Raw genomic sequence first — 24857 nt, forward strand, 5'->3', positions numbered from 1 at the left:
CACTTTAGAGCAATTATATTGTTAATATGCTAATACATCATGCATATTAAAATGTTATAAAATATTGACTTAGATACGCAAGGTCTTATTGTCAATTATAATTAGCTGTGAAATTTTATAATGACTAGGAGCAATAATAATAACAATAAGCAGACTGATTGAGGATAACATGTCTGGAATATTTTGATTTTTTTTATTTCAAATTATTTCATGATTGAAGTAAAATAATTAATAGCTCAAATGAAATCCCTACCTTACTGATAGACAAAACATCAAAATGCTTTAATAAAAATTTTTCTTAAACAAGGATTTATTATACTAGTATTTAAGTGTCATTATTTTTAGAGCTCATATTCCTTTCTGGGACTGATTTTCTTAACAGTGCAATTTAATTACTCTTATGTTTCCTTCACAGATAAAATATTGCTGGATATGCTGGATTTGAATCAGGTTCTAGGAGTTTAGCATCAAACCATTCTTACTTGCATACCTTCAGCAATAAGCGAAAACATGTCCCTCGCATATCAGTATGTACCCTTAAAAAATCCTCTCCTCTGTTTTTCAGCCAGAAAATACTGTCATTCTTTGCTATCCAGCAACTTTACTAGAAGCTCAAAGCATGCTGCTCCAAGTAGTCTTTATTCTAGAAAGAAATGTGCTTAAAGAAGACTAAACCAACATTCAGCTACAAAACTCTACTCTGACCTACTCTCATGCTTCAGCCTTACAGAAAAAACAGTGGAAATTTTAAATAGTCACATGCTGCTTAGAAATAGATGAATTCTGTTTATCAAACTAGATGAATACTACACAGTATGTTTAAGATTAATCATACTTTCTTCAGAAATTCTAATTCAAATGTTCAAAGTGCAGATGGCCAATTGTTAGTTGTTCAGTTTAACAATGCACTCATTTTGCTAATATAATACGTATATTGTCAGTTCAACCATGCCTCCAGTTTTCTCAAAGTAATTAACAAACATACTTCACATGAATTAGTCAAGCATGTTTTCACTAATGACCCTTGTATTCCTTACTTGAATCCTTGTCTGTTTGGTGCCCCAGAAAGCCTTATTCCCTTCTAAAACACCACCTAGTATCCTAACCTTTTCTGCTTTAAGCTTTGAGCAGTGTTTTCAATTCTAGTATGTCTGTGAAATCAGCATTTGCAAATCTAGAACTAAGATGTTTATCCTGGCTTTATAATGCCCTGAAACCAGAAATAAAAGAAGCTAAACTGTTCTTGCAAATCTCTATCCTTTTCCTTGCCATAAGTATGTTTATTACATCTTCTGACTTTTTTGCACTGAATTACTCAATGTTTTATTCACAGCTACCTTACGTGCTTTCCTCTGAAATCAGAGGTTGCTAACTTCTATTCAGCATCCCATACCTGAATTTTAATGCTTGCTCCTGAAGTAGAGACCATTTTATATAGGCATTTTTTCATAAGTACACTCCATTCCCATTCATATTTTGTCATAATATGGCCACTCCCATGTTATTATCCATGTGGATCACCTCTCCTGCTATTCTTGAACTGTGAAAAACACTAATGGGAAAGTTTGTGATATGCCTGAATGCACTTTCATAGCTGAGAACTGCAAACTAGCTTTATGTGATATACCAGCCCTCCACCGACCAATGGCAAACGCTCTGTGACCCATTAGAATCTATGGAGTTCTCTGTAACCCTGTGTTTATGTGCAAATGATTAAAAACTACCTTACCAAATTCTGTGTTTCTGTGCAAAAATGATGGATTCTCTAGTTTGAGTTCCACTAAGCCAGAGAAAAAAGGGTCAAGCAAAAAAGGTTAATATTCCTGAGCTGCTCCTGTTTAAACCTCCATAAAGGCTTATTTCCTTCTCTTTCTAAAACTTACTGAAATATACTTAGCCCTAAATTAGAGGTAATTATATGATGCACCAAAGTAACTTCCTAAAATGTTAGAATTATTGCTAATAATGCCTATAGTCATTTTTACAATAAAAGGCTAAATAGAATTAAATAAATGAAAGCAGGAGCAAAGGTATTCATGGCATTAAAAAGCACATTGTAGCTGAAGGCTTATTCTGAAGAGTAATTATGTCTCTCTTCCTTTTTAATTAGTGTCCTTGTATTTTTTAAAGGAATATACAATATAGATAACTTCAGTAGAGCATGTGCTGGGTGATGATTCAATTACTGTATTTATATTCTTGGTAAACCATAAAGAGTCTTTCTGGCTTTATGCCCTTTCCCATTAGGTGATAAAATTGCCTCATACTTCTTCATTTCTAAAGAATGCAGTTGGTATGGGTAATTACCTTTGTCAGATAGAGCCCACAGTTTTGTCCTTGAGATTCCAATGCTCTATGCCTTGAAAATATTTATTATGGTCAAATCACCATTTACATTTCAAGACCTTGTCTATATTTTCATCTATTGCTTTGACTAATAATTCATGAGAATTTCTACTAGTTGTGGCAGTTCTGGTACTTTGCCAAGTACTTGGGCAGGGGGCTTCACTAGCCACTGGTATGCTTACTGTTTGGCAAGTGAAGCTGAATACCAAGAATGGTTTGATAAAGCAGTCAATCAAAATGAAAATAGTAGCTCCATGACTGCAGTGACTGGAGAATAAGGAAAACAGAAATTCCATTAAACCCCTTCGTTCAGAGATTTAAAACTTGGCTGAAAGCATTGCTCTAGGCTAAAAGAAAGATCCTCTCCCAGGCAGTCCTGCACTGGCTTTGGAATTCCCCAGAAGACTGATTTGTTGCATATCTGTGCACATGATGCACAGAGCGTGAGAAGAGGGAGAAGTTTTGGAAGAGTCGCCTTGTAACCTGACCAACAGAACAAACGGACGCATGCTTCATCTCTGTATTTCCTGATGTGTCTGAAAAGGGTTGAGTCTATACTAATTATAAAAGAACCCATCCATCCTCGAATATGCTCATGGTAGTACCTCACAAACGGTAACTGAGATTCGACCTGAATGAAGTCTGAGGAATCCAGTGCTGCACATGGTCATAAGGTTAGGAAGAAAATACAAATCTTGAGTAGCCCACTCAATGTTATGTCAGGTGAAAGAAAGCTTGGGGACTTTCAAGGGATCATCATTTAGTTGTTTTTAAAGTTTATGAGCCATGGTTTCTGTTATTCGCTGGTGTGTTTTTCACAAATCTCAGAGTCTGCCAACTGGAGTATGTTTAGAAGATTTTCTTGTTGAAGTCTATGGTACTGTTCAATGAATTTCTACTATGTAATACACATATTCTTGAGACAAGGATTACCTCACTTTTTTAAAAAAGAATTCCAGATAAGCATTGCTAATAGTGAATGCATTATAGTATACTTTTTGTTTTCAAAGAATTCACTAGAATCCTGTATCTCAAGCAGGTCTTGGCTACAGTTTAGGAGGGATGAGTATGCAAATATGAGGATAGTCATATTTAATTTGGACAAATGCTGTGCAGTTAAATTATATTACTAATACACTTCTTTCTTGCCTAAGTTAAAACAGTTTCTCTGAGATAAGTCTTTGCTTGTGTTTCAAACTACATTAGTTCTCCATTTATTACTGCTTTTGTTATATCAATTAACCAGCAATGACTGAAGTATAGGGCATTTCCTTAGTATTAATGAGACACACACTAAGGATGTTAGCGAAATATCTGCAATGTGGCTGTTACAGCCATTAGAAGACGGAAATGGAAATCCATAGAGCTGGAGGCAGAAAGAAGATAGAGTTTAATTATTATATGCCTTATACATGTATGACAATCTGACACCTTGAATGATCAGTGATTCTGAACTCCATTCAGTATCTGTGCAAACTATAGCAAAAATGTTCTAATAAATAAATCATGGCTATTTGATTTTCTTTTAGTAGCTGAGTAGCATTGACAACACATAACTCAGTAAGTACTGCAAAACCTGTACAAGAAACTGAGAGAATACCGAGGAGGTTAGCCCAGCCTGAACTCTGCTTTGCTTCACTGCCCAGCAAAATTGCTAACCAGTTAATGCAAGCAACACAAGCATGTCAATGTGAACAGTAGTTATAGCTATAATTCTAACTTATACAAACTAAAAAATGTATTTGTGCGTTCAGATGAATGGGAGCACATATGACTATTAGGATCCTGACTTTACTAGATTTTACTGAATGGCAGAAAATTCCATTTCAAAAAAGTACCAAAGAACCAAAGATGTGATGAGCCTTTGTACATACAAAAAAGATGCACCAAAAGAAACGTCTGTAAGTTAATCATTCATTCTTACTGCACTGCATTTCAGGCTCTCAAAGAATACTGGCATATGCCCCCAGATTCCTTTCCTCTTCAGGGCATAGCTCTAGAGAGCCCAAACATAAAAGCAGCATAATCAGCCCTGACTTACAAAGCAAGGCTATATCTATCCCTGTTCTCTCAAGCATCTAACTAAAATAAACCTCCCAACCTTGGCATACAATTTGAAGATCATGTAAGTCTCAACTACACACCAAAACAATGGGAAATCTCATTAGTCCAGTATTTGAAGTCCAGAGCCAGTGACAGAAGACAAAGTTCACCTTTTACAACCATAGACCAAAAGGTATGTTCTCAGGGAAAGGTCATTTTGCCAGGTAGCCTGCTTCCTCTAGCCTGTAATCATCTAGATGTTCCTGCTCCTGACTCATTCAGCAGAGTAAACTTGGATGTATGGCAGTGTAGAAAGAAAATTTAAAGAATCAATTCATAGGTGCAATAACTTTCAATATCCTTTTTGTCATGAGTGTTAATACGTATACTTCTGTGAATCCTAAGCCTGTATTTCAGAGGGATCTTTCAAAGAGGTCAAAATTCTTTGTAATATTCTCTTCTCTTAAAAATCCATGCGACAGAATTCATCAACATAGAGGACTCACTACACGACCAGAGAGGAAAAAAGCTGAACAACAAAGAAGCAAAAATTAATTTGACAATATAAGAAAGAAGTATAAGAAATCATACAAAAAAGAATGGAATATTTAAGAGTAGGCAGATCTAAGGGTAGTAGTTGAGAGGATCAAAGCTGCAGAAGGAATTTATCTTCTGTTTTTTTTCACTAAATTCATGGAAAATGTATAACTGAATTTGAAATACTGAAACTGTCACCGAAATATCACCTCTACCACATTAATCACTTTCAGTCCAGTCTTTTTTACTGATCGCTTTTTGCATTGTTTCATCTTTAGTAACCAAAAAAAAAGTTTCAGACGGATCAGATATTTGAAGAATTATCTCTAGGGGGCATGCAACCAGTATGCAACATAGTTACTGTGATTTAAACAGGAGGCATAAAACTATATGCAACTTATCTACATATTTTGAGATCCAAAACATAAAGAGCAAAAGTTTGGGCAACTGTCTGAGGGAGAGCCACTCAGCAACTTTTCCTTAGTCTGTCTGGTTAGTTTAATCCCCCCATGAAGAAAGGCTGCAGACAACTAGAAACTCCTAAACAGAGGCTGGAAAGAGTCTGCTAGTGATAGCAAAGTGAAAGGAGGGAAATGCCACCCTCAAAATGTCTCACTCCGCACAGGTCTCAGAATATGAGGCTAATAGTATTTGTCAACAATAGCATGAATTTGTTCTGAATTAGAACTAGCCAGACACTTGCCTACAAATAGGACAAGAAAATGTCCTTCTAAAAATAAAACAAACACCACCCCAAACTGGTCTTTTGCCTGTTAAGTACTCACAGAAAAGAGTCACAGTCTCCACTGGCTCATACTTTTGTGTTTCTACTCCTAGTTTTGCTAGACACGAAAGGGTTAAGTTCACATTTTGGGGCACTCAGACTAAAAAGCAGCAGCATGTTTAAAATTGCCCACAAACATTCTAAATCTGATTGCTTTCAAAGAGATCAGCCTGTCTGAATCTAAAAATCTTCATCCTCAAGCCAGGTGAAAATGCAGTAGTTACGCTCAATTCAGCCAGACCGGTCTTGTCTTGGAAGATTCCCAACTGAGACAGTGGCTGAGGGATGACACAAAAGAATAACTTTGTCACTGTGACAGAAGAAAACTGCCAAAATTTACCTGTGCTTAAAGCACAAATTTAGCTGCAGTTAACTTACCAGCATGAAGTTCTGAAATAGTGAATTATGTTTTGGCAAAACTTGGTGTTTATCTGTGAAAGTGCTGATAAATCAGGGTATATTTAGGATCTACCATGCTGGAAATCAAGAAGAAAAACCCGGTATGATGGCTTACGATTAGTAAGGAAGCGTAATGGCAATGAAATGGTCTGATCATTGCCCCACATGAATAGAAGTGAGCCTTGAACTGAACCTGGAAAGCAGGTAGCCTAGGAAGAGAAAATTCTCCAGTACGAATGATGCTGACATATTTATTTTTATGGGAGAGATCAGCAGTCCATTAATATTACTATCAGTGAAAGCATTGTAATGAGACACATTGTATTTTCATTTGCTGCTTGTGTCTGCCTCCAACAGATTTCTGTTATTTTATAACAGAAATTTTGCTTATTATTGTGTTGGAAAAAAAATCTAAAAATGCCCATTTTACCCTGCTTGACAGTTCTATGAACAAATTTAGTTTCTCAGTGAGGAGTTAAAAAATAATTTCTCTTAAATAAGCAAAGATAGTACTCTATGAAATTAAGCTCTTGTTTTATGTAAATGTCAAATAATTGTATTAGGAATGCGAAAATAAGCCATCAGCAGGAACGCAAATGCTTAGAACAAGATTGGCATTATTATTTTCATAGCCAGTCTGATAAGAGGCAATTTTACAATAGTGATAGATGCTGAGGCTCCCATGAAGTCTAATGACAAGGCTGATTTCTTACAAAATTCTTGAGTATATAATTATGTTTTAAAAATCTGAAGATGCAAGAGGCAGACTTGATTCTGATGTGGCTTAGTAAAGTGCACTTCTGTTAACTTTGCTCTGACACACATGTAAGGGAGAACAAAAAATGAATTGCAGGAGTTTCTTGAAAAATTGTTCTTTTTATTTTGTTCTTTTTTGACTTTTTGGAGCAAACAAAATGTACAATTTCTTCATGTTACATCTTACTATTCCAATGTCTGAAAACTTTGGATCACAAACTAATAATTCTGCTTTCCATGCCATTGGTAAATCTCATGTTCTGACATTCCTCATATCTCGAGAAAATTAGTATGAAAGTTTTATATCTTTGTCCTTTAAAAACATGAAAATTATTAACTGATTTGATATTAACCTGGGCAAAATATGCCCTATGAAACCAGAGCTTACTTTCTTTCCTTATGTAGTTTGATGCCCTATCTCAGCTTGGCTTTCCTGCAAGCAGAAATTATTCTTGCTAATTTATCAAAGTAGTGTTTGCCTGCAAGAGTTAACAGTAATTAACAGGACACTGTTGGCACTGCTGCACTACTGGCAATGAAATACACAAATTATTAAGGTAGGTCATAGGAATACAGTTTACAGGGGTTGTAAGCTGAAAGCTTAGTTTATACTCCGACCTATCTTTCTCATTTATATATGGTATTTCAGTTACCTGTCACAGATTCCTAACATGTTTGTTTTTGAAAACAAGTACCACAGAAAAATATTGGACAACAAAAATGGGCCAAATAAGCATATTTTATGCTCCCATTCATTATGTTCATAGCTGCAGTATTATGAAACCAAGCATTAAAAGTTCTGTATCATATCCTTTAAAAAAGATACTCTGGGGGAAAAGCAAGCATTAACATCACCCTATTTTCTACATGCTAGAATTAGCAGCACTGATCATCAGGCTCTGAAGGCAAATATTCTTACAACACTGTGTCAAGTGTATATGCACGTATGGGAATTACGCATATACATTGATTGTAGAATAAATATGTCAGCAGAAACATTTTCATAGTTTGTTTCAGTTAATACAAAGACGTGGGATGACAGACCTATGTTCTAAATCTGTTCTTTTGCTGCAATATGTTTGTCAAATGTGTAGTCTAAAATACAGTGTGAATATTAATAATAAATTATATTGTCACATGTGATCTTGTCAGCAGTGCTTGCAATTCCAAATTAATCAAGAATTCTTCTTGATTAAAATCTAGGACCCATATTCCCTGACAGGGTGACACTCCTGGCTCCCAATGACTTAGGTGTAGAGATGAGTCACAACAGTTTTGTGGATCTGAACAATCCATGTTCGTGTCTATAGCTGTATATGAGTAAATTTATTCATATGTATCAAATAGGACTACTTTCATGCAATATTACCGATGTGCTTAATCATTTATGGTATTGAAACATGATATCACTCAGCATTAAGAACTTCTGGGTTGAGTCTACAATATACTTCTACAATAGCAAAACTTTATTTTTTCTGTCTTAATATAACTAACTAAATATAAGGCTTTAGTTTGGGGGTTTTTTTAAACATTTTTTAACATTTACTCTATATACCCTGTCCAAATGTACTCATGTATCTCTTCAAAATCTATACTGCTGCACTGACTAAAAAAAATGCAGTTTTGAAAACTAAAAGAAATGGAACTTCAGCAGAAACTTTTCTTTCAAAAATTCTGTAATTTAAAAATCCAATGTGTTTTACTTTTTACTGAACTATATACCATTTCTACTGCACACATCATTAAAATTAATTATAAACCCAACAGAACTAAAAGCCAGTATACACAAATACTTACTAGTTTCAGTAGCTACAATAGTTATGTTGTGCCACATATTTGTTTCTCTGTCCAGTGGTGTTGCCAAAGTTATTTTCCCATCTTCTGCGTTAATGTTGAACTGTCTCTCAAGGTCAGTATGCCGATCAATGGAAAACCTACAAAACAGACATCCCTGTAATCTACTTAAGGAAGTTGGTGTAATCCATACAATCACCAGACAATTTAGGGAGCCCTCTGAGAGCTGCAGTTTTACAGTCAAATGGATTAAGAAGCTCAATGGCATAATAATTTATAAGACAAAATGACAAACTGAGACTAAAAAAACCTTAATAATTATTGCCCAAGGAGTAATTAGCTATATACCCAGTGTGAAGGTCATAAAATGCCCTCAGGTTCACTGGGTAACATCTTTGAAAAATGGTGCTGATCAAGAGTTAATTACACAATCCATCACGTTCATCAGACAGTTTCTATGGTATTTCACAGTAACTGATGATAATTTCGACTTCATGGTGGACTTCATGGTTATTTTAAAAAGGGCTGAATAATATTATTTTACCAATAAATTTCAGATTAATGAAGCATGAACTATTCACCAAGCATATTATTTGGTTATGGTTCAAGCAGCTCCATGGGCAGAACGCACTTAGTGAATCACCATTTTCCTATAAAACACTTCAAACAATGAAGGACTGATTATTTTATGGATTGACATCACAGATTTTTAACAAAACAAGTTTCATCTGACAAGTAGTCAGACTTTCTAAATGTGAATGTCCAGGTAAATTATGCAGCCGAAACAGAGCTAGCTTGACAACAAGAGTGAGCTGCAGTAGATTGCTCCAATGGTGCATTAAAGCAGGATGATGATTTAAAGCTCAGAACAGGATCTCCAGGAAAGCTTTTATGTTTGTCCATTTTCACAGAGTTATTTCATGAATGTATTATTCGCAAAAGGAAACTAAATCACAAAATTAAGCCTTCCAATTTTTTGACAGGAAAGGTACGAAATGAGAGAGTTTAGTGATAAACTATTGATATGGTTCAACAAAAATTGACTTCAAGGGGTTTTACTGAATCCTAATTGTGGATTTATATAAAAGCCTTTTAAGCCATTGTGTCTATGTATTACAGAACCTAACAGCATGCACTGACAATTTTTACATCTGTTCTGCATTATATCTAGGCACAATAGGGTGAGTTGGGATACAGTATCAGACTGGATTACATTATATAGTGGTCAGGAAAGTGACTCAGACTGTCAGTTTCTCATTACATTTCTACTTTTTGCAAATACACTGTAAAATTCACTGATAAAAGAACAACAGCATATTTTGCTACAGTGACAATGGCACAGTCATCTGAAAATCAGTTATTCCATTCGGTTTTATGCTTTATCATAAGCACTTTACAAAAAAAGTTCTGATTGAGAAGTTCCTTTATATGCTACAATAAACATATTCTGATGAACTCAAACCCATTCCAGCATAATAGAATTGATTTCTATAGACATAGCATTAGGATCTGATTTCAAAGCTTAGGATTATGGCATTCATCTTTTTTTATTTCAGTGTCAGATACAGTTCACTTTCAAAAAATTAGTTCTCAATTATGAACATTTATCAAAATCTTAAAGTTTAAATGTTTACAGACTGTATTACTAAAGCGCAAGGCTAGCATGATCACACTGGTAAGGTACTTAACTAATGGACTTAAGAGTGAAAACCCCTGTTTAACTGGGAAATGGGATTTGTCAGACATTTAAGTTCTCTGTTTTTAAGCTCTGAGAAGAACTAGTTTTACTCACTTAAAAATGAGTAGTTTAGTTAAGAAGAGTACCAGGGAGGTAAAATTCCAAATATATGTGCCTAAAGCTAGGCACATGCATCTATATTTGGATATTTAAGTAAACTGATTTTCTAGTGAGCTTCACACACTCAGTTCTCAATGGTTTAACAGGAATTGTGCTATCCTCAGCATTTCTGAAAATTAGGTCACTTGTGTGGAAGAATAAAGCTGTAGGTGCCTAACTTAAGGCAATCATTTTTTAAAATGTTTCTTAACCTTATTTTGATGTCTCCCTAGTTCCAATTAAAGTATTAGAAATAAAATTCTGGTACTAGTGAAGTCAGTAAAAAATACCTTACAGACTTTCACAGGTTTTAGATTTCACTCAAGAAAATACAAGACAGACAGCAATCAAGATAACTTTTTTTAAGATGTCATCACTTAAAACTAACTTTTAATTCTTGATGTTTATGTAGTGATGCAGAAAAAACTCTTCTGATATCAAACATTTATGAAATTTTTACAGTCCATAAATGAAATAAAATATGAAATGCTTATATGCTATTTAATGTTTCGTTAACCTGGGCTTGACATAAATTCCATTGAGATAAGACACAGCTTTTCTCTAAGGATCAATCCTTTTTTAAACTTCCATTCACAGTTTTCCTGCAGTACATTTTTTCAAGTTATAAAACTGGGAGTGTAACATCTGTAAGTTTATTATATTGCATTTCATCTCATCCCAACAGTATTTATTCACAATGCAAAACCAGCATTCAAAATGAAACATTAATATAAGTTACATGGCTTTACAAGAGTACAAAGAGGTAAAACCCTCTCCTGATTTTAATTTGATAAATATTTGTTACAAAAATAAAAAATTCAATCTGCAGTGTCATAAACCTGGGAAAACTAATAGCACATTTGCAGTTGTCTTTTCATGATAATGGTATTGTAACTCTTTTTAATGGGAATGCATTGTAAGATCCATAAGCTATACATAAAACATACATTTCTCTAAAAATGAGAAAATAATATCTTGGGAAATAATATCTTTTGAAATTGCCGTAAACCCAACACAGGTTACTGGGAAGTTTTGGTTAGTTTACGGTTCTGCTATGGCAATTATAGGAACAAGCCCATAGTGGTTTAACAGAAGACTTAAAATGATTCTCAGTCCTGCTCCTGCTCTACTGCTATTGCTGTTATGGCTTAATTTGATCTATTCCTTATTTGCACCAATGTAAATAAGAGCAGAAATCCTTTTTTGCTGCACCTGCTGAGATTTGAATCACAGTACGGATACCTCATCAGTGGTAAATCACCATTGTTTATTAATGCCAGGCAGATTGGACATGCTACTTAGTGACAGATAAACAGCTGTACCATTAGGGAGGCAGAAAATATCGTGTCTAGGTTTTTAAGGCCTGCTGTGAATTAAGAAAATGATCAACTGCTGCCAAAGATGAAATCTCTGTCGATATGAATGGGGAAAACCTGCTGCACTGAAGCTTATCTCTCCACAGAGAAAGACACTGAAGGGCAGTGATTTATAGGAGGGCAGATACAGTATAGGGAGAAAGATTATTACTCATGCTTTTTTTCTATGCACTTGGATCATGCTTTATCCAAGATGATTTACTGCAGATAAATAGACCATGGTTATAAAATAACAAGAAAAACATGAAGTAAGTACTACTGGAATCAATAGATTTGTATGCTAAATAGATAATGATTATTTTATATATATATATATATTTACACACACACACACTATAAGCCAGAATGTACCACCCTTACTAAATAAAGTACAGTAAAGCTTTACAACTAGCTTAGCTGAATTCACTGGGTCCCTTTCCCAAGAGATGCATGTGGTCTAGATGTGGTAAGATGTGAGCCACTGATGCATGCTTCTGAAATGACTAGCCTAGAATAAGACAAACTACTGACCATGTTTACAATTACTAGCCAAATTTGTAAATCCTTTTAACCATCGGGCTTAAAAGTGAGCGAGGCCCTTAAGCAACACGCACAGAGGAATAGCAAATAAAGATAAAAGAGAAATTTTGCTGTTTATTTTAAAAACACTGGGTTATGAAAGATGTTATATAGTTAGACTAACCTAACAACTGATATGAAGAGATAGTTCATATTCATTGGAGAAACGGATAATGAAAGCAAAATTCAGGTGAATATCACATTATCACTTAGACATTCAAAGATGCCTTTGCTTATCCATAACTAGGGCTCAACAAACAACAACGAGAAAAGTCCCATACAACATATGCATCCTTTAGTTCCATCCATCTAAAGTGTCTAAATTTGGCTGATACAGAGATTTCAGACTAATAACCACTGCCAAAACTCTACATTTGACAGAAGACATTGCTAAAAAACCCTCTTCAGGTATTTTCATAAGGTGGGCAGATTCAGAACCAGACTGGTAACGCAGCTATACACCTGCTTCTAAATCTATGATAGGCTTCATACTTTTTAGATCAAGTGACGGAAAGATCAGAGAATATGTTTCATCTCCTCTAAGCAAGCATAAAACCCAAAGTACTGTTATATTGGATAGAAATGAGGTTAAACAACTTTTTTAAAAAATGAAAACATAGAAGTTTCTTTCCAGGCTGTTTTCTATAATAATTTTTCAAAATTCTTTAACGGTTTGTCTCATGACTCAATTATCAGACTATTTCCATGTTCAGAGATATCCAAGTTTTATTTCATTTATGGTACTGCAATACTCTGAGTTTACTGACTGTTTGCGCATAAGACTAAAGTGAAGCAGATGTGGTATTGGTAGCACATAAGCTGATTCATATTTTCATTTGTGTTGCTAGGGTTTTTATAACAAATGTACACAAAAATTCTAACCAAAATATTGATAGAACAGATATCTATTGAAAAATATAATTTCCTTGACATGCAACTGGTTGTTGTCTCCTGAAATTCTGTTTTAAAGAAAAAAATACATTAAAAAATGGCCAGGCAGTATTAAAACAGTGCAGAATATTTTAATTCTGTTTTTCAAATTTTTAACTTATTTTTAGTATTTTTGAAAGTATATCATAGAACATATACATAAAATTTACATCATATATGTGATACAATACAGAATAAACACTTGAAATGCACAATGAAAATGAAACATTCTAATCCAACAAAACAATGCTTCCACGTATTTTTGTTAGAACCTGCAATGTTCCAACTTTGTCCGGAATTGGAAAGAAAGTAACTGCATGTCTGCTACCTACTTGTCTCTGATGAATATTTTTGCTACCGTAATAGTAGAATAACTAACTTGAAATCTCTTTTTTTTTGCCTTAAAATTTTTTTCATGCAAAAAAATGAAAAAAGGGAATCTGGACTTTCCAGAGCTATCCCAGATAAAGCCAAATTAATCAGCTGAGCAAACAAAAAAAATAAAGTTGCGTAGAAAATTGAGCTTTGTATATTCCTTAATTAGCTATGAAGCCAATACTGTAGAGAAATTAAATCTTACAAAGTACTGCATACAATTTTTTTAAAGAAGATATAAATCACACTAACTAATTACCTTTTTGTTTAAATGTAATGTATTTGGGCCAGTTCTGTTTCATGTGTATCAATTGTTTCTATGTGACTTTATAAGTAATAACATTCTAATTCAGTTTGCACATATAAAATATTTTTGCTTTTAAAAACTTGAAAGTATCTTGATCTATAAAATGATTTAAAAATGGAAATGAAGTAAATATTTTACTCAGTTCAATTTTTCAGGCTTGGACAGAATAAAGAGGCTCTATTTTAGGATGTAGGTAGGCTTGTAGCTGGTCTAAATTATTAGGAGTTTGGGGCAAGACTAGAAAGAATTCAAGGGAAACAGAGCAAGACTGGAAAAATAGCCAAGGTAAAACTGAAGCAGAGTTGAAGCCAGGCTGAGATGAGGAACAAAGGGGACACAATTAAGAGGCAGAGGAGCACAGCACTAAGCCAAGAGCAAAGCAGAACACGGTAGAGGGAAGGAACTAAGGTTAAATTGAAAGAGAAATTACTATCGAGCTGGAATAAAGGGAAGAAAGCCAACTTGCTGCCACCATGGCTGGTTTCACACACCTTTCAGGAGACCCTGTCTTTGTAGCAGCAGTGCAAGCCCTTTTTCAAAGATGCCAGTGGACAGCCATAATAGAATTAGGCTGGAGCCACTGCTTAAATTGTGATAGATCAAACTCTATGCATTCTATATTACTTTTTCTTTCTGTTTACATAAAATTTTTCTAACCTTGGTAACTACCCTTATTTATTTCCTATTTCTATGATCAGATCATCCTGTGAGCTTCTCTGGTAAGAAAATAAATTTGGTGCCTATTAACACTGTCTGGGTTGTGTGCTGCAGTAGAAAATACATTAATAATTAATTTGTATAGAAATCTGTGATAGTTAATGCTACGTTTATCTAGTTTTGAAAGGATGATTTAAAAATGAGAGACTCTAACGTACTCTCCAACATCTTCATTCATACACAAGTTCTAATACATCCAAACATGTTGGAAATTCTGAATTTCTAATTCTGAAAATACTAAAATATGATATGCAACATGTAGGTCCCCTAATTAAAGGTTTACAGTTTGGCTCTGCGACAAATCTGATGTAAATGACGATGATTAGAAAATGGTCTCAAGTGATAGATTGTAACAATTAGCATCATCCTCACAATGCTGAAGTCTGCTTGTGTAGCTTAAATTCCCTATGGCAGTAACGTACAGTGAAGATTATTATTAAATAGAGTCTCTACAAATATACCTTTACTATGAAATTGATGTTTTGGTGTTTGTTTTCATAATGCAGGCAGTACTATACATAGCAAAATGCGTTTTGGGAACACTTGCATCATACCATACTAACCATTAAAAAGGGGGAGGGGAAGATGTGTACTCATCAAAATGAGATAGAAAACACTGATCTGATGAAACTGGAATAACAGATTTTGTTCAAGTTAGATCAAAAAGGGAAAATATTGTAAATCAAAGATGCAAAAGTAATATAGGCATAATCATCTCTGACTTTCTATGTTTAAACCAGGAATGGGTTTAGCCAAAAGAATACAAAAATATGTTTTGACAACCTTACAACTACATGGAAAAAACCCTCAGTATTGTTAGTGCAGACACTAATGGATTATTTAAAATAACTGCAGAGAAACACACTGATGACTCAACCCCACCCGACCTCATACACCCTATTTCTTATTTTCATTGCATTCCTACTGTTTCATAAGACTACTCGTGTGGCAAGGAGCATTTTTGTGATTTTGAAAATTATCTGAACTGATAAATCTAACATCATAAAAAAATTCCTATACAGGTATTTTCTTAGAAATAAAACAGCATGAGAACAGTGTCATAAAATGTATCAAAAATATACTTAGTATTCTGCCAGTAGTTTTTTCAAAGAGAACTTTAAAGCAGCACTACCTTATAGGACTGGAAGACACGTCAGGGTCATGGGCAGTCACCTGACCAATCACAGAGTTAATAGCAGCATTTTCATGCACTTCCAGTAGGTAAGTAGGTGATGAAAAGACTGGTGGCTCATCAGCGTCCTCTACTACAATTTTTACCGTTGCTGTATCCTTGAATGGTCCTCCACTGATGAAGCGAGGATCAACATAAACATTGGCTGCTTCTACCTTCAGAGTATAGGATTTTTTGGTCTCAAAGTCCAGTGGCTGTTAAGAATGACAAAGATAAATGTCTTTTACTAATGGCCACAGAGAAAGAACAAGTGAATATAATGCTGATGGATGAAAGTTATGTGCATTTAAGCACATTCAGTGAATTTTAATGTAATCACTTCCCACCCCCAGAAATCCAACCTGCAAATTTTCTAGGCATATATTGATATCTCTTTATTAACCAGCCTCAGAGAAAACAAGACTCTTTGTTTTCTTGCTTTTCACAAGAAATTTACCAAAATATTCTCTCTCATGAATTATACTATTACAATTCCATATCAGATAAATACTACAAATTTGTTGGTGATGACATGACTTGCATACTAATCATGCACTTAATCAGTGCTTTGTTAGTTGGAGATAAGAAAAAAAAATTACACTAGCTTTACAAAGAATAAATATTTTATTACTACCAGAACAGTGTGAGAAATGCAAAAAACTAGCAGTTATTATTTGCTGGACATGAGAGGCATTACGTGGAAAATTGTAGAGCTAATCATATAAGAAAGTACTTCAATATTATTGCACTTCTGGTAACTCTGCATTTCTGTTTATAGGGGTAAATGAGGTAGACATCTCTCAGGAATTTCTTAAAACTGTAGCAATTCCTATTTCTGTATATTTTTTTTTTTTTTCAGAGAGAGAAACACAAAACCAATTACTTTATTCTATCAATATACCTGCCATATCACCATTGGTTTTACTATTTTACAGTTCCATATTAAAACACAAAAGATGAAAACACAGTGGATTTAAAGGAATGAAATACCAAATAAAAAACAAATCTGTGACACTTTTGAATATTAGAATTTTTCATTATAGGAGATTCAAGTTTGTGTCTTGAAGCACATCAGTATATTCACTATATAATTCTCTTGTGTCTCACAATGATTCAAATTTCAAAGATGCAAATTGCCTAGCACTGGAAAGATATTAAGATTTGCATTACAATGTCCCAGGGATAAAAAGAAAAGGACATAGAAACTCTGAATCTGCAATGCAAATACCAGCAAGAGCACAAATAGGAAGCTTCAGGAAGTCTGTCAAAGCCTTCAATATGTGTACTTTCGAATTTTGTTGATTTTTTTTCAGGTATGAATCAAGCTCTAATGGGATTTGCTCTTTCTCACAAATTCTAGTAAACATGAGAAAACCTTGCTTCTTTAGCAGCTCTTAAATTAGTAAGCTTTTGTAATTATGAATGGTGATTTATAAATCAGCATATTCACAATTTGCCAATCACAGCTCCTGTATCATTTTTTCAATTGCTTTTCATATGCTTTACAGAAATGACAGCACCCCAATATATTTAGTCATGCTTAATCAGAATATCATATTGAAAATTTACTCTGCATTGTCTAAACCCCATGAATTTATGCTGGAGAAAATCTGTTGGTGAACAGTACCCTCCATACATCATCTACTGTAGTAGAACCAAAATTATTATTGCTGTCAAAATAAATATATGAAACAACATTATGTTAGAGAGTCAGTTATGAAATAAAGCCAAGGGAACTGGGGCAAAAGGCTAATTGCCTTAGTTTACAAAAGAGGCCACAGCATACAATAAATAACAGGAAGGAAGATTAGGGACGTATATCATAATTTTCTCTTTAGGAAAACAGATCTAAATTTAGATAAATACAGATCATTTTATTATACATCTACAGTGCTGACCTACTCACTGAGAAACAGGTACTCTGCCTGACCTCTTTAATTACGGGTACAAGTTGAATATTAATTATGTGTACCCACTGGATTATTCTTTTTTCACTGGAATGTCAAGGTTTGGTTTTGGGTTTCTTTAAAAAAAACAAACCAAAGATACATTCAGAGTGCTCTGTGCTACATATTTAAAACCCTCTATGCCAGCGTTATAAGTTATGTTCATATCCTTTTTCAGAACACAGCATGAGAATCGGCTCTCTTCTTCCCCAGAAAGTAATGAGCATTAAATATGCAATTAATGTTTCATTGCCTTTACTAGCCAAGTTTTGTTCTAGATATGCTGTCTCTCCCCATATTTCTGTATATAAGTGGGTGGTCTTTCTGTTGTGTACCTGCAAGTACCTAGTCTTGCATACCTTTTCTATGCTGGTACAGTCTTGATGTAAGAGTTGTAGCCTTCTTTAGGGCCTGAATTTGGCACTTCTTATGTGAAACAGTACTGATCTCCTTGATAAGGTTCACTGAAATCACTATTCATTGAACAGAGTTGAACATGAGAAAAGGTGGAAGACTAAGTCTCTCACACATCAGGTAATTTAAATAATGTACTACGATTTTTTTTTTCTCTGAACAGTATTTGACCAGCTATACAGTAAATTAAGTAATAGAGAAAAGGTATTTGATGAATACTCAGCAAAGATTTTATGCAAGTTTATACCACCAACAAAGCAGATTCTAATCTACTCTTCTCCTTTGAACCAAGGAAGCAAAACCTGTATGATTTGACTGTGCAGAAGCCCAGATAAGATTAACACATTCCCAGCACCAAAAATACTTCCATAGATGTCTCCCCAGTTGTCACCTAAATGGCAGTTTTGAAGGACATGGCTAATACATCCTTTTTTATCACTTCACTGGCTTGACACCTCATCCATAGATAAAACAATCCTTGCAAATCCAGCATCTTCTTAGAGAGTAAAGTCTGGGTGGGTAGTTGTATGTACAATAAACATTTCTTTTTAACAGAGATATAGTTTACCTTTCTCACTCTAATAATGCCGTCCTGAGTTTGGGCATCTGTAGTAATTTCAAATATATCCATTCCATCTCCTTCAATAATATCATAGGATGATTTAGCATTTTCTCCAATATCCAGGTCATTTGCCTTCACCCTTCCTATTGGTTCTCCGAGAGCAACATCTTCCATTACTGAGAAGTGATACAGACCTTACAAATAAGAGGAAAAGACTAAACATTACACCTCATTCCAGTATTTTTTGTGTCCTCTTTATTTGTTTATACTTCCCCAATGCAAACTCTTGGGATGTCCAACTGATACAAACCACATTTACAGACATTATTTACTGAACGCAGCAAAATGCGTTCCTTATATAGGAATATTCAGTTTACTGTATGTGAATGTTCTTTTCATTACAGTAGTATCCTGCTTCTTCCTTACAGGGATGCTTAGTGTTGGCAAACATAAATATTAAGTCACTTCCAACACTGAAAGTATGCAACATTCTCTACTGCAGACGCTGTTGAACTTACCGTTTTGTTTATGGACATGTAGTTAGAATTCAACTATGAAACTTTGTCTTTTACTCTGTCGAAAACTGGTCTAACGCTTTAAAGATGCCTTATACAATTTCAGATCTTTACTGCTTTTTTGATCATTTTAATTTGATTTGGTTTTGTTTGTTTAACCCCTTCCACCTTCCTTTTGTGGTAAGAAACTAATTAAGAAACATTCAAGAAACTCCCAACATCTATGTTTTAAAGGAAACAATAACTTTTCATAGCAATCATTATTGTAGTTATTATTTGGTTGTACCGTTAGTCTAAAACCCACTAGAAAGTGCTATTTAAATTGTCAGCATTTTTATTTTTTCTAATACTTGCTTCAAACCTTCTGACCTAAGAAGTGCCAAAAATCTATTTAGAACTTGCAATATGTTATTTTAAGTAAGCATTTTATTAAGAGAAAACTCAAAATACCCATTTTACTACTATATCTCCCAGTTCTTAACAGTACTCTGAAAAACAGAAGACACATGCATTCTTTACATCAAAAATTCATTATGGAGCGCCTATTTCTTTACCTCTTGGTAATTTACACTTATTGAAGCTACAGTTAATAAGTGATCTAGTCAACTGCAGTGCTACTTCGCAGATAAAATAGTCAAGAGGAATTCAAGGTTAGCAGATGAGACCATTAAAACAGTTTTAGACTAAGGGTTCTGGACTTTTCGGTCCTCACAGTGGTTCTAAAACAACACGCGTTTTTTACTGTTATGTGCAGATAGTAGTTTTGTAAATGCAAAATGTTCTGAAGTTGTTGCTTTAACTGTCTGTAGGCAGATTACAGTAGCAACAGTTGAAAGTAGGAAGGAAACTGAGGAATTCCTAAATACATATATTAGCTATACATATAGTCTGTCCCAAAGTGATTTTTTTTTTCTTTAATGTTTCTAGGCTAAATTATTAGCGATAATTTGGAGATCATCAAGATTCCTCAAGAATATTCATAATGGCTCACAATGAGCAGCCAAAGCCATCAAGTGCCTCAGGAGACTAAATTATGTGTTCATAATTTACACTGCTGTCCACACTTTGTGGTTTGAATCTCCATAGACAGTTGATTATATTTTTAAGTTGGTATTTTTCTCTCAGATTTATTAAGATAGTTTACGAAATAGCGTAAGAAAAATAAAATTACTATGATGCAGCTGACTCTTTTACACAAATTGCTCTCAAGAATTATGAATTGTCCTGTCAAGATGTCATAGTGCAGAGCTGAAAAATCCACATTACGCATCTTTGAAAACCCTTGGTTCTGACAGCAGTGCACAGTTCTCGGTACAATCCTATGGTAAACTGCCAGGTTAAAAACTTCTGTGACTTATAAAATACCTCTAAAATTATTTCAAAGAGATCATAGAAGTAGTGAAAGTTCATTTTTTTCATTTCTAAAACCCAGGAGGCTAACACTCTTTGAAATCAAGCCATAAATATACATTTCTGTCCTGCCTGGAAACAATAAACCGATAAAACACACTGCTTTCCGAGTTCATTACAATTTATTGTGAAAGCAGCATGTATTACATCTTATGAATTTCTATTTCATTCTGGTTAGGCTCTATTGTAAGTTTGATCCTTTCGTATTTTCCTTTCCAGGCAAATGCAAACCGTGCTTCAACAGTGTAAAAAAACGTTAAAGACTTGATCAGCTCTTGTATAAGGCCAGAGTCATGACTAATCTGTAAGGCTAGGCAGCATGCTATGAATACTTAGTTTTAAAAGGCAGAATTTGTAATAACATCCAGTTATAATATTTACTATGGCTCATCCTTGTTAAATACAATATACACATAATACAAAGTTATACTACATGCAGGTTTTTTCTAATGAGGTTGCATAATGGTCAGTGTTATAACAGGGTGGTTATTCCTAGATGGTAGCCTGAATTCTGCACTGGAATACACAAGCTGTAACAGCTTCAAAGACAGCAACTCACTCTTTGCTGAAGGAAAACTAATCTACATTTTCCACAGAGAAAATATATTTCAAGGATCTGTGATGCAGTCTTCATCATGATACCCAGCCAATGTGTGACTGTATCCAAACTACAGGAGAACAGATCTGAGTAATCTGCACAGGGAAAGTACAGATTCATCTCCGTATGCATTCACTCCTGTGCTTCCTATTGAGACCTCCAGCAAATGTACCAGTCAGTACCAGTTGTGTTGCTGATTATCTGATCGGCTTTTTTCATACTGTCAGGCAAAGGCTTTTTGAGACAGAAAGTGCAGATACAAATATAAAAGCCAAGTAAGCTGGCAAAAGTAGATCTGTAGTCACAGAGTTAGAGCTACAGTACATTGCAGGTATAAAAGAAATGCCCCTCTGCACTCTGGTGACACAGTTCAACCAGGAGTCTCATCTACAGATGTTTACATTATCAGGGAAATTGTCATCATATGTTGGAAAACACTACTACACAAGTGCAAGCAATTCAATGTGATATGAAGTACAAAATCTATGCATTTCTTATTTTATAATGAGAGAATACCCTTTATTGTGCTCAGTGTTTATCTGTTAAAAACCACTAAGATGAGGTAATAAAATACATATTTGCAAACAAGCTTTTACCTCTGCTTATTTATTTTAAATATTTTTTCTCTCTCTCTCTATCTGCAGGTGCATTTTCTAGACTATAGGAAAGTATTTATCACATGCTGAGTACTAGGACAAACCCATTTCACTCCTCCTGTCTTCAGAACAGGGCAAAAGTGGACTTCAGGTCATATATATGTGGAAAAGAATTGGGCACGTAAGTACCTTGTTAGAAAAACATACTTCTAATGAAGTAAAAATGATACAAAGTCTAGATGTGAACATTCTCCAACCCCAAACCAGACTCTTCATACCTTACAAATTTCATTTTTCAGAACAAGCTGCATAAGAAGATAAGTTTCTAATACCACATTAGATTGCACCTGTTCCAAATAAAATCGATCCAGTCATTATGCTCTTCCCTCTTCTTTTTTCATCTTCAGCTTTGAAATAGACAACAAAGCTTGTAGAGAATCTCAGCAGGATACCAAATCATTTTAACCTAGCCCAGCAAGATATCCATTGGAACCACAGTAGTAAATATGGATTTTGAATTAAAAATCAACAATTATCTAGACTCAGACTTATTTTCTGTTTTCTTCACTATTACCTAATTAGTCAAACCTTTATTTCTTTTATCAGTTATATATGTCTTTTACTGGTGGCGTCACTTGTCTGCATGAGATGGAAGCACATAAAACAGCAACTAAAACTAGCATTTAGAAACAACTGCACTGAGAGCAAATAAATACACGAAAAAAAGTCCCCAAGACCATTTATATGGAGGTAAGAGGGATAACACTGAAGACAGAGAGCTGTGTATGCTGTTGTGGACGTAATTCCCTCTCCTAAGCTCTTAATCAGGCAGAGGACTATTAATCTTTCTCTAGTAGCAGTTATATATTTTAAAATTACATTACAAACCTAGGCAGTATGATGATAAAAGGAGAGCTTGATATAAAAAAGAAAAACAAAAATGCACCCTAAAGCACTACATTACTTTCTTACATAGGAGAACATACACACATAATGGCACTTACTCTGTGCAAACTTAGGAGGATTGTCATTAACATCAGTGAGTGTAATTGTCACTGTTGTAGTTCCAGAGAGTCCACCCATATGTCCTCCCATGTCCTTTGCTTGGATGACCACAAAGTATTCTTCTTTGGCTTCTCTGTCCATGTTGGGAAGAGCTGTTTTAATTATAGCTACAACAATGGGGGGAAAAAAGTCAGGTACAGACCCAAATTCAGTTTTGCAGCTATTTTGATGGATATATGTAAATATTGCTACAAAAATTGAACTGCTAAAGGTCCAGTTAAGTTGCCTCTTAGTACCAAGGTTAAAGAAGAATTTAAGACTTTTAAAAAAGTTCATAAGAGGTCACCTACCTTGATTTAATTAACAGTGCAATGAAGTTGTGGTCTAAAACCCAAGAATTAATCATACCTGTGATACATATTAATTTTTACGTTTTTCCCCTAATAAACTTTTTGGTTTCTGTCCTACCACCCACAGAAATACATTGTTTTCCACACAATTCACAAACAGAAGATAACCACATAGTCAACTTAATTTGTAAACACTGTTAACAGTACCTGTCAGATTAATTATTTCAAAAGTTTAAAAACCAAAACCATTATTTAATCTGCTTTTGTATATAATGCAGCTACAGTTGTTCCCTCAGGTCCTAAATTAAGTGCCTAAATTTCTACTGGAGAATGACAGCATGTCGTTCAGTATGTCTTTCAGCATAGTCACCGGTACTGCAAACTCCTAAAGTCGCTCCATTGTCCCTACTCTAGGAGGGTTACTTGTTGGACAATGATCTCGGTAAGCTGCTGTCACTTACTTTATTAGGTTAGAAGTTTTTAAAGATAGAGGAGTAAAATGATCTGTAGTATATCAAAATAAAAAATGTCAGTGGGCTAGCAGGAAGATATCTGCAAGGGACAGTCCAATTAAATACAGGGGGAGATCCACATGGAAAAGATTTCATGGACATCTAACAGAAGAAATAATAAAATTTTTTCTTTCCAAAACTTCTCCACCTGTAATGCGCTATTATATTCACAACAACCAGTATGGAAAGTACAATACTAAATGTTTAATGGTAAATTTAAATGGTGTTCATCACAGTCTAGTAATGTCCACCATAATACAATGATAAGAATCAACTAAAGAACTCCCACTAAACCCACAGAAAGGAACTCTAAATGTTAAATTGAAATATGGTGGATTTTTTTCTTTTAATCCTGTTTTTGAATTCTATTTAAAAAAAAAATTGTCTGTGAAAAGAGAGCGCAAATTTCAAGTTACTGAATTATCTTAGTGGTTAAGTGAACCGTAAGAGTATCGAGGGGAATTGAATCCACCATTGCAGTGCTTCCTTTAAACCATGGTGCTTGAGGGTTCTTATGAGGGGTAAAGAAGAGTGTCTCTCTTCATGACCCTGTACTTAAAGAGCTGAAGGACACAGTTTATGGGCAGACATTGACAGTAAGTCAACAAGTCTTTGGAATTCATTAAAAAAAAGAAGGTAAGAATTCTATATTGTACTGTATATTTGTTAAGATTTGCATGTTGAACAGAGTGGCCAAATTCACATCCTGGATCATACCTACTTGTGCTGGGCCTGATCATACATTTCATTAGCTCTCACACTGTTTTGTTGTTTTGGGTTTTTTTAACCTGTTCTTTGTTAGGTATTGTCAGGAGTTTTCAGATTTCAGTCAATACTTATTGCAAATCTGTTAGTTTCGATTTCTCTACTGGGACTAGCACAGCTGTGGAGAATTCAAATAGCTCTTTTTCTTTCACATGGGATAGTTTCTATTAAATAAGCTTCTTAGAAATGACACTCTGGCTGAAATGTCAAGATTATCTATTCATTATCATTAACAGAGATGCATTTTAGCAAAC

The 24857-nt window shown here is 34.5% G+C and overlaps 1 protein-coding gene across 3 annotated transcripts in view; it reads right to left on the bottom strand.

The window, feature by feature from the left end:
• The window catches only part of CDH8 (cadherin 8), a 150701-nt gene that overhangs the window by 40458 nt on the left and 85386 nt on the right, over nucleotides 1-24857 (bottom strand). For all 3 annotated transcript variants that reach the window (XR_011326478.1, XM_069793414.1, XM_069793412.1), the window contains 4 exons: nucleotides 22976-23143; nucleotides 18859-19046; nucleotides 15892-16145; nucleotides 8663-8799 (listed from right to left, as the gene is read on the bottom strand). Coding sequence is in view for 2 of the 3 variants with exons in the window: in XM_069793414.1 (XP_069649515.1) it covers nucleotides 8663-8799; nucleotides 15892-16145; nucleotides 18859-19046; nucleotides 22976-23143 (747 nt within the window). In the remaining variant the exon portion in view is untranslated. The remainder of the gene's footprint in view (nucleotides 1-8662; nucleotides 8800-15891; nucleotides 16146-18858; nucleotides 19047-22975; nucleotides 23144-24857) is intronic.

The sequence above is a fragment of the Haliaeetus albicilla genome, chromosome 10 (genome assembly GCF_947461875.1).
Source record: "Haliaeetus albicilla chromosome 10, bHalAlb1.1, whole genome shotgun sequence".
In the NCBI taxonomy this organism is placed as follows: Eukaryota; Metazoa; Chordata; class Aves; order Accipitriformes; family Accipitridae; genus Haliaeetus; species Haliaeetus albicilla.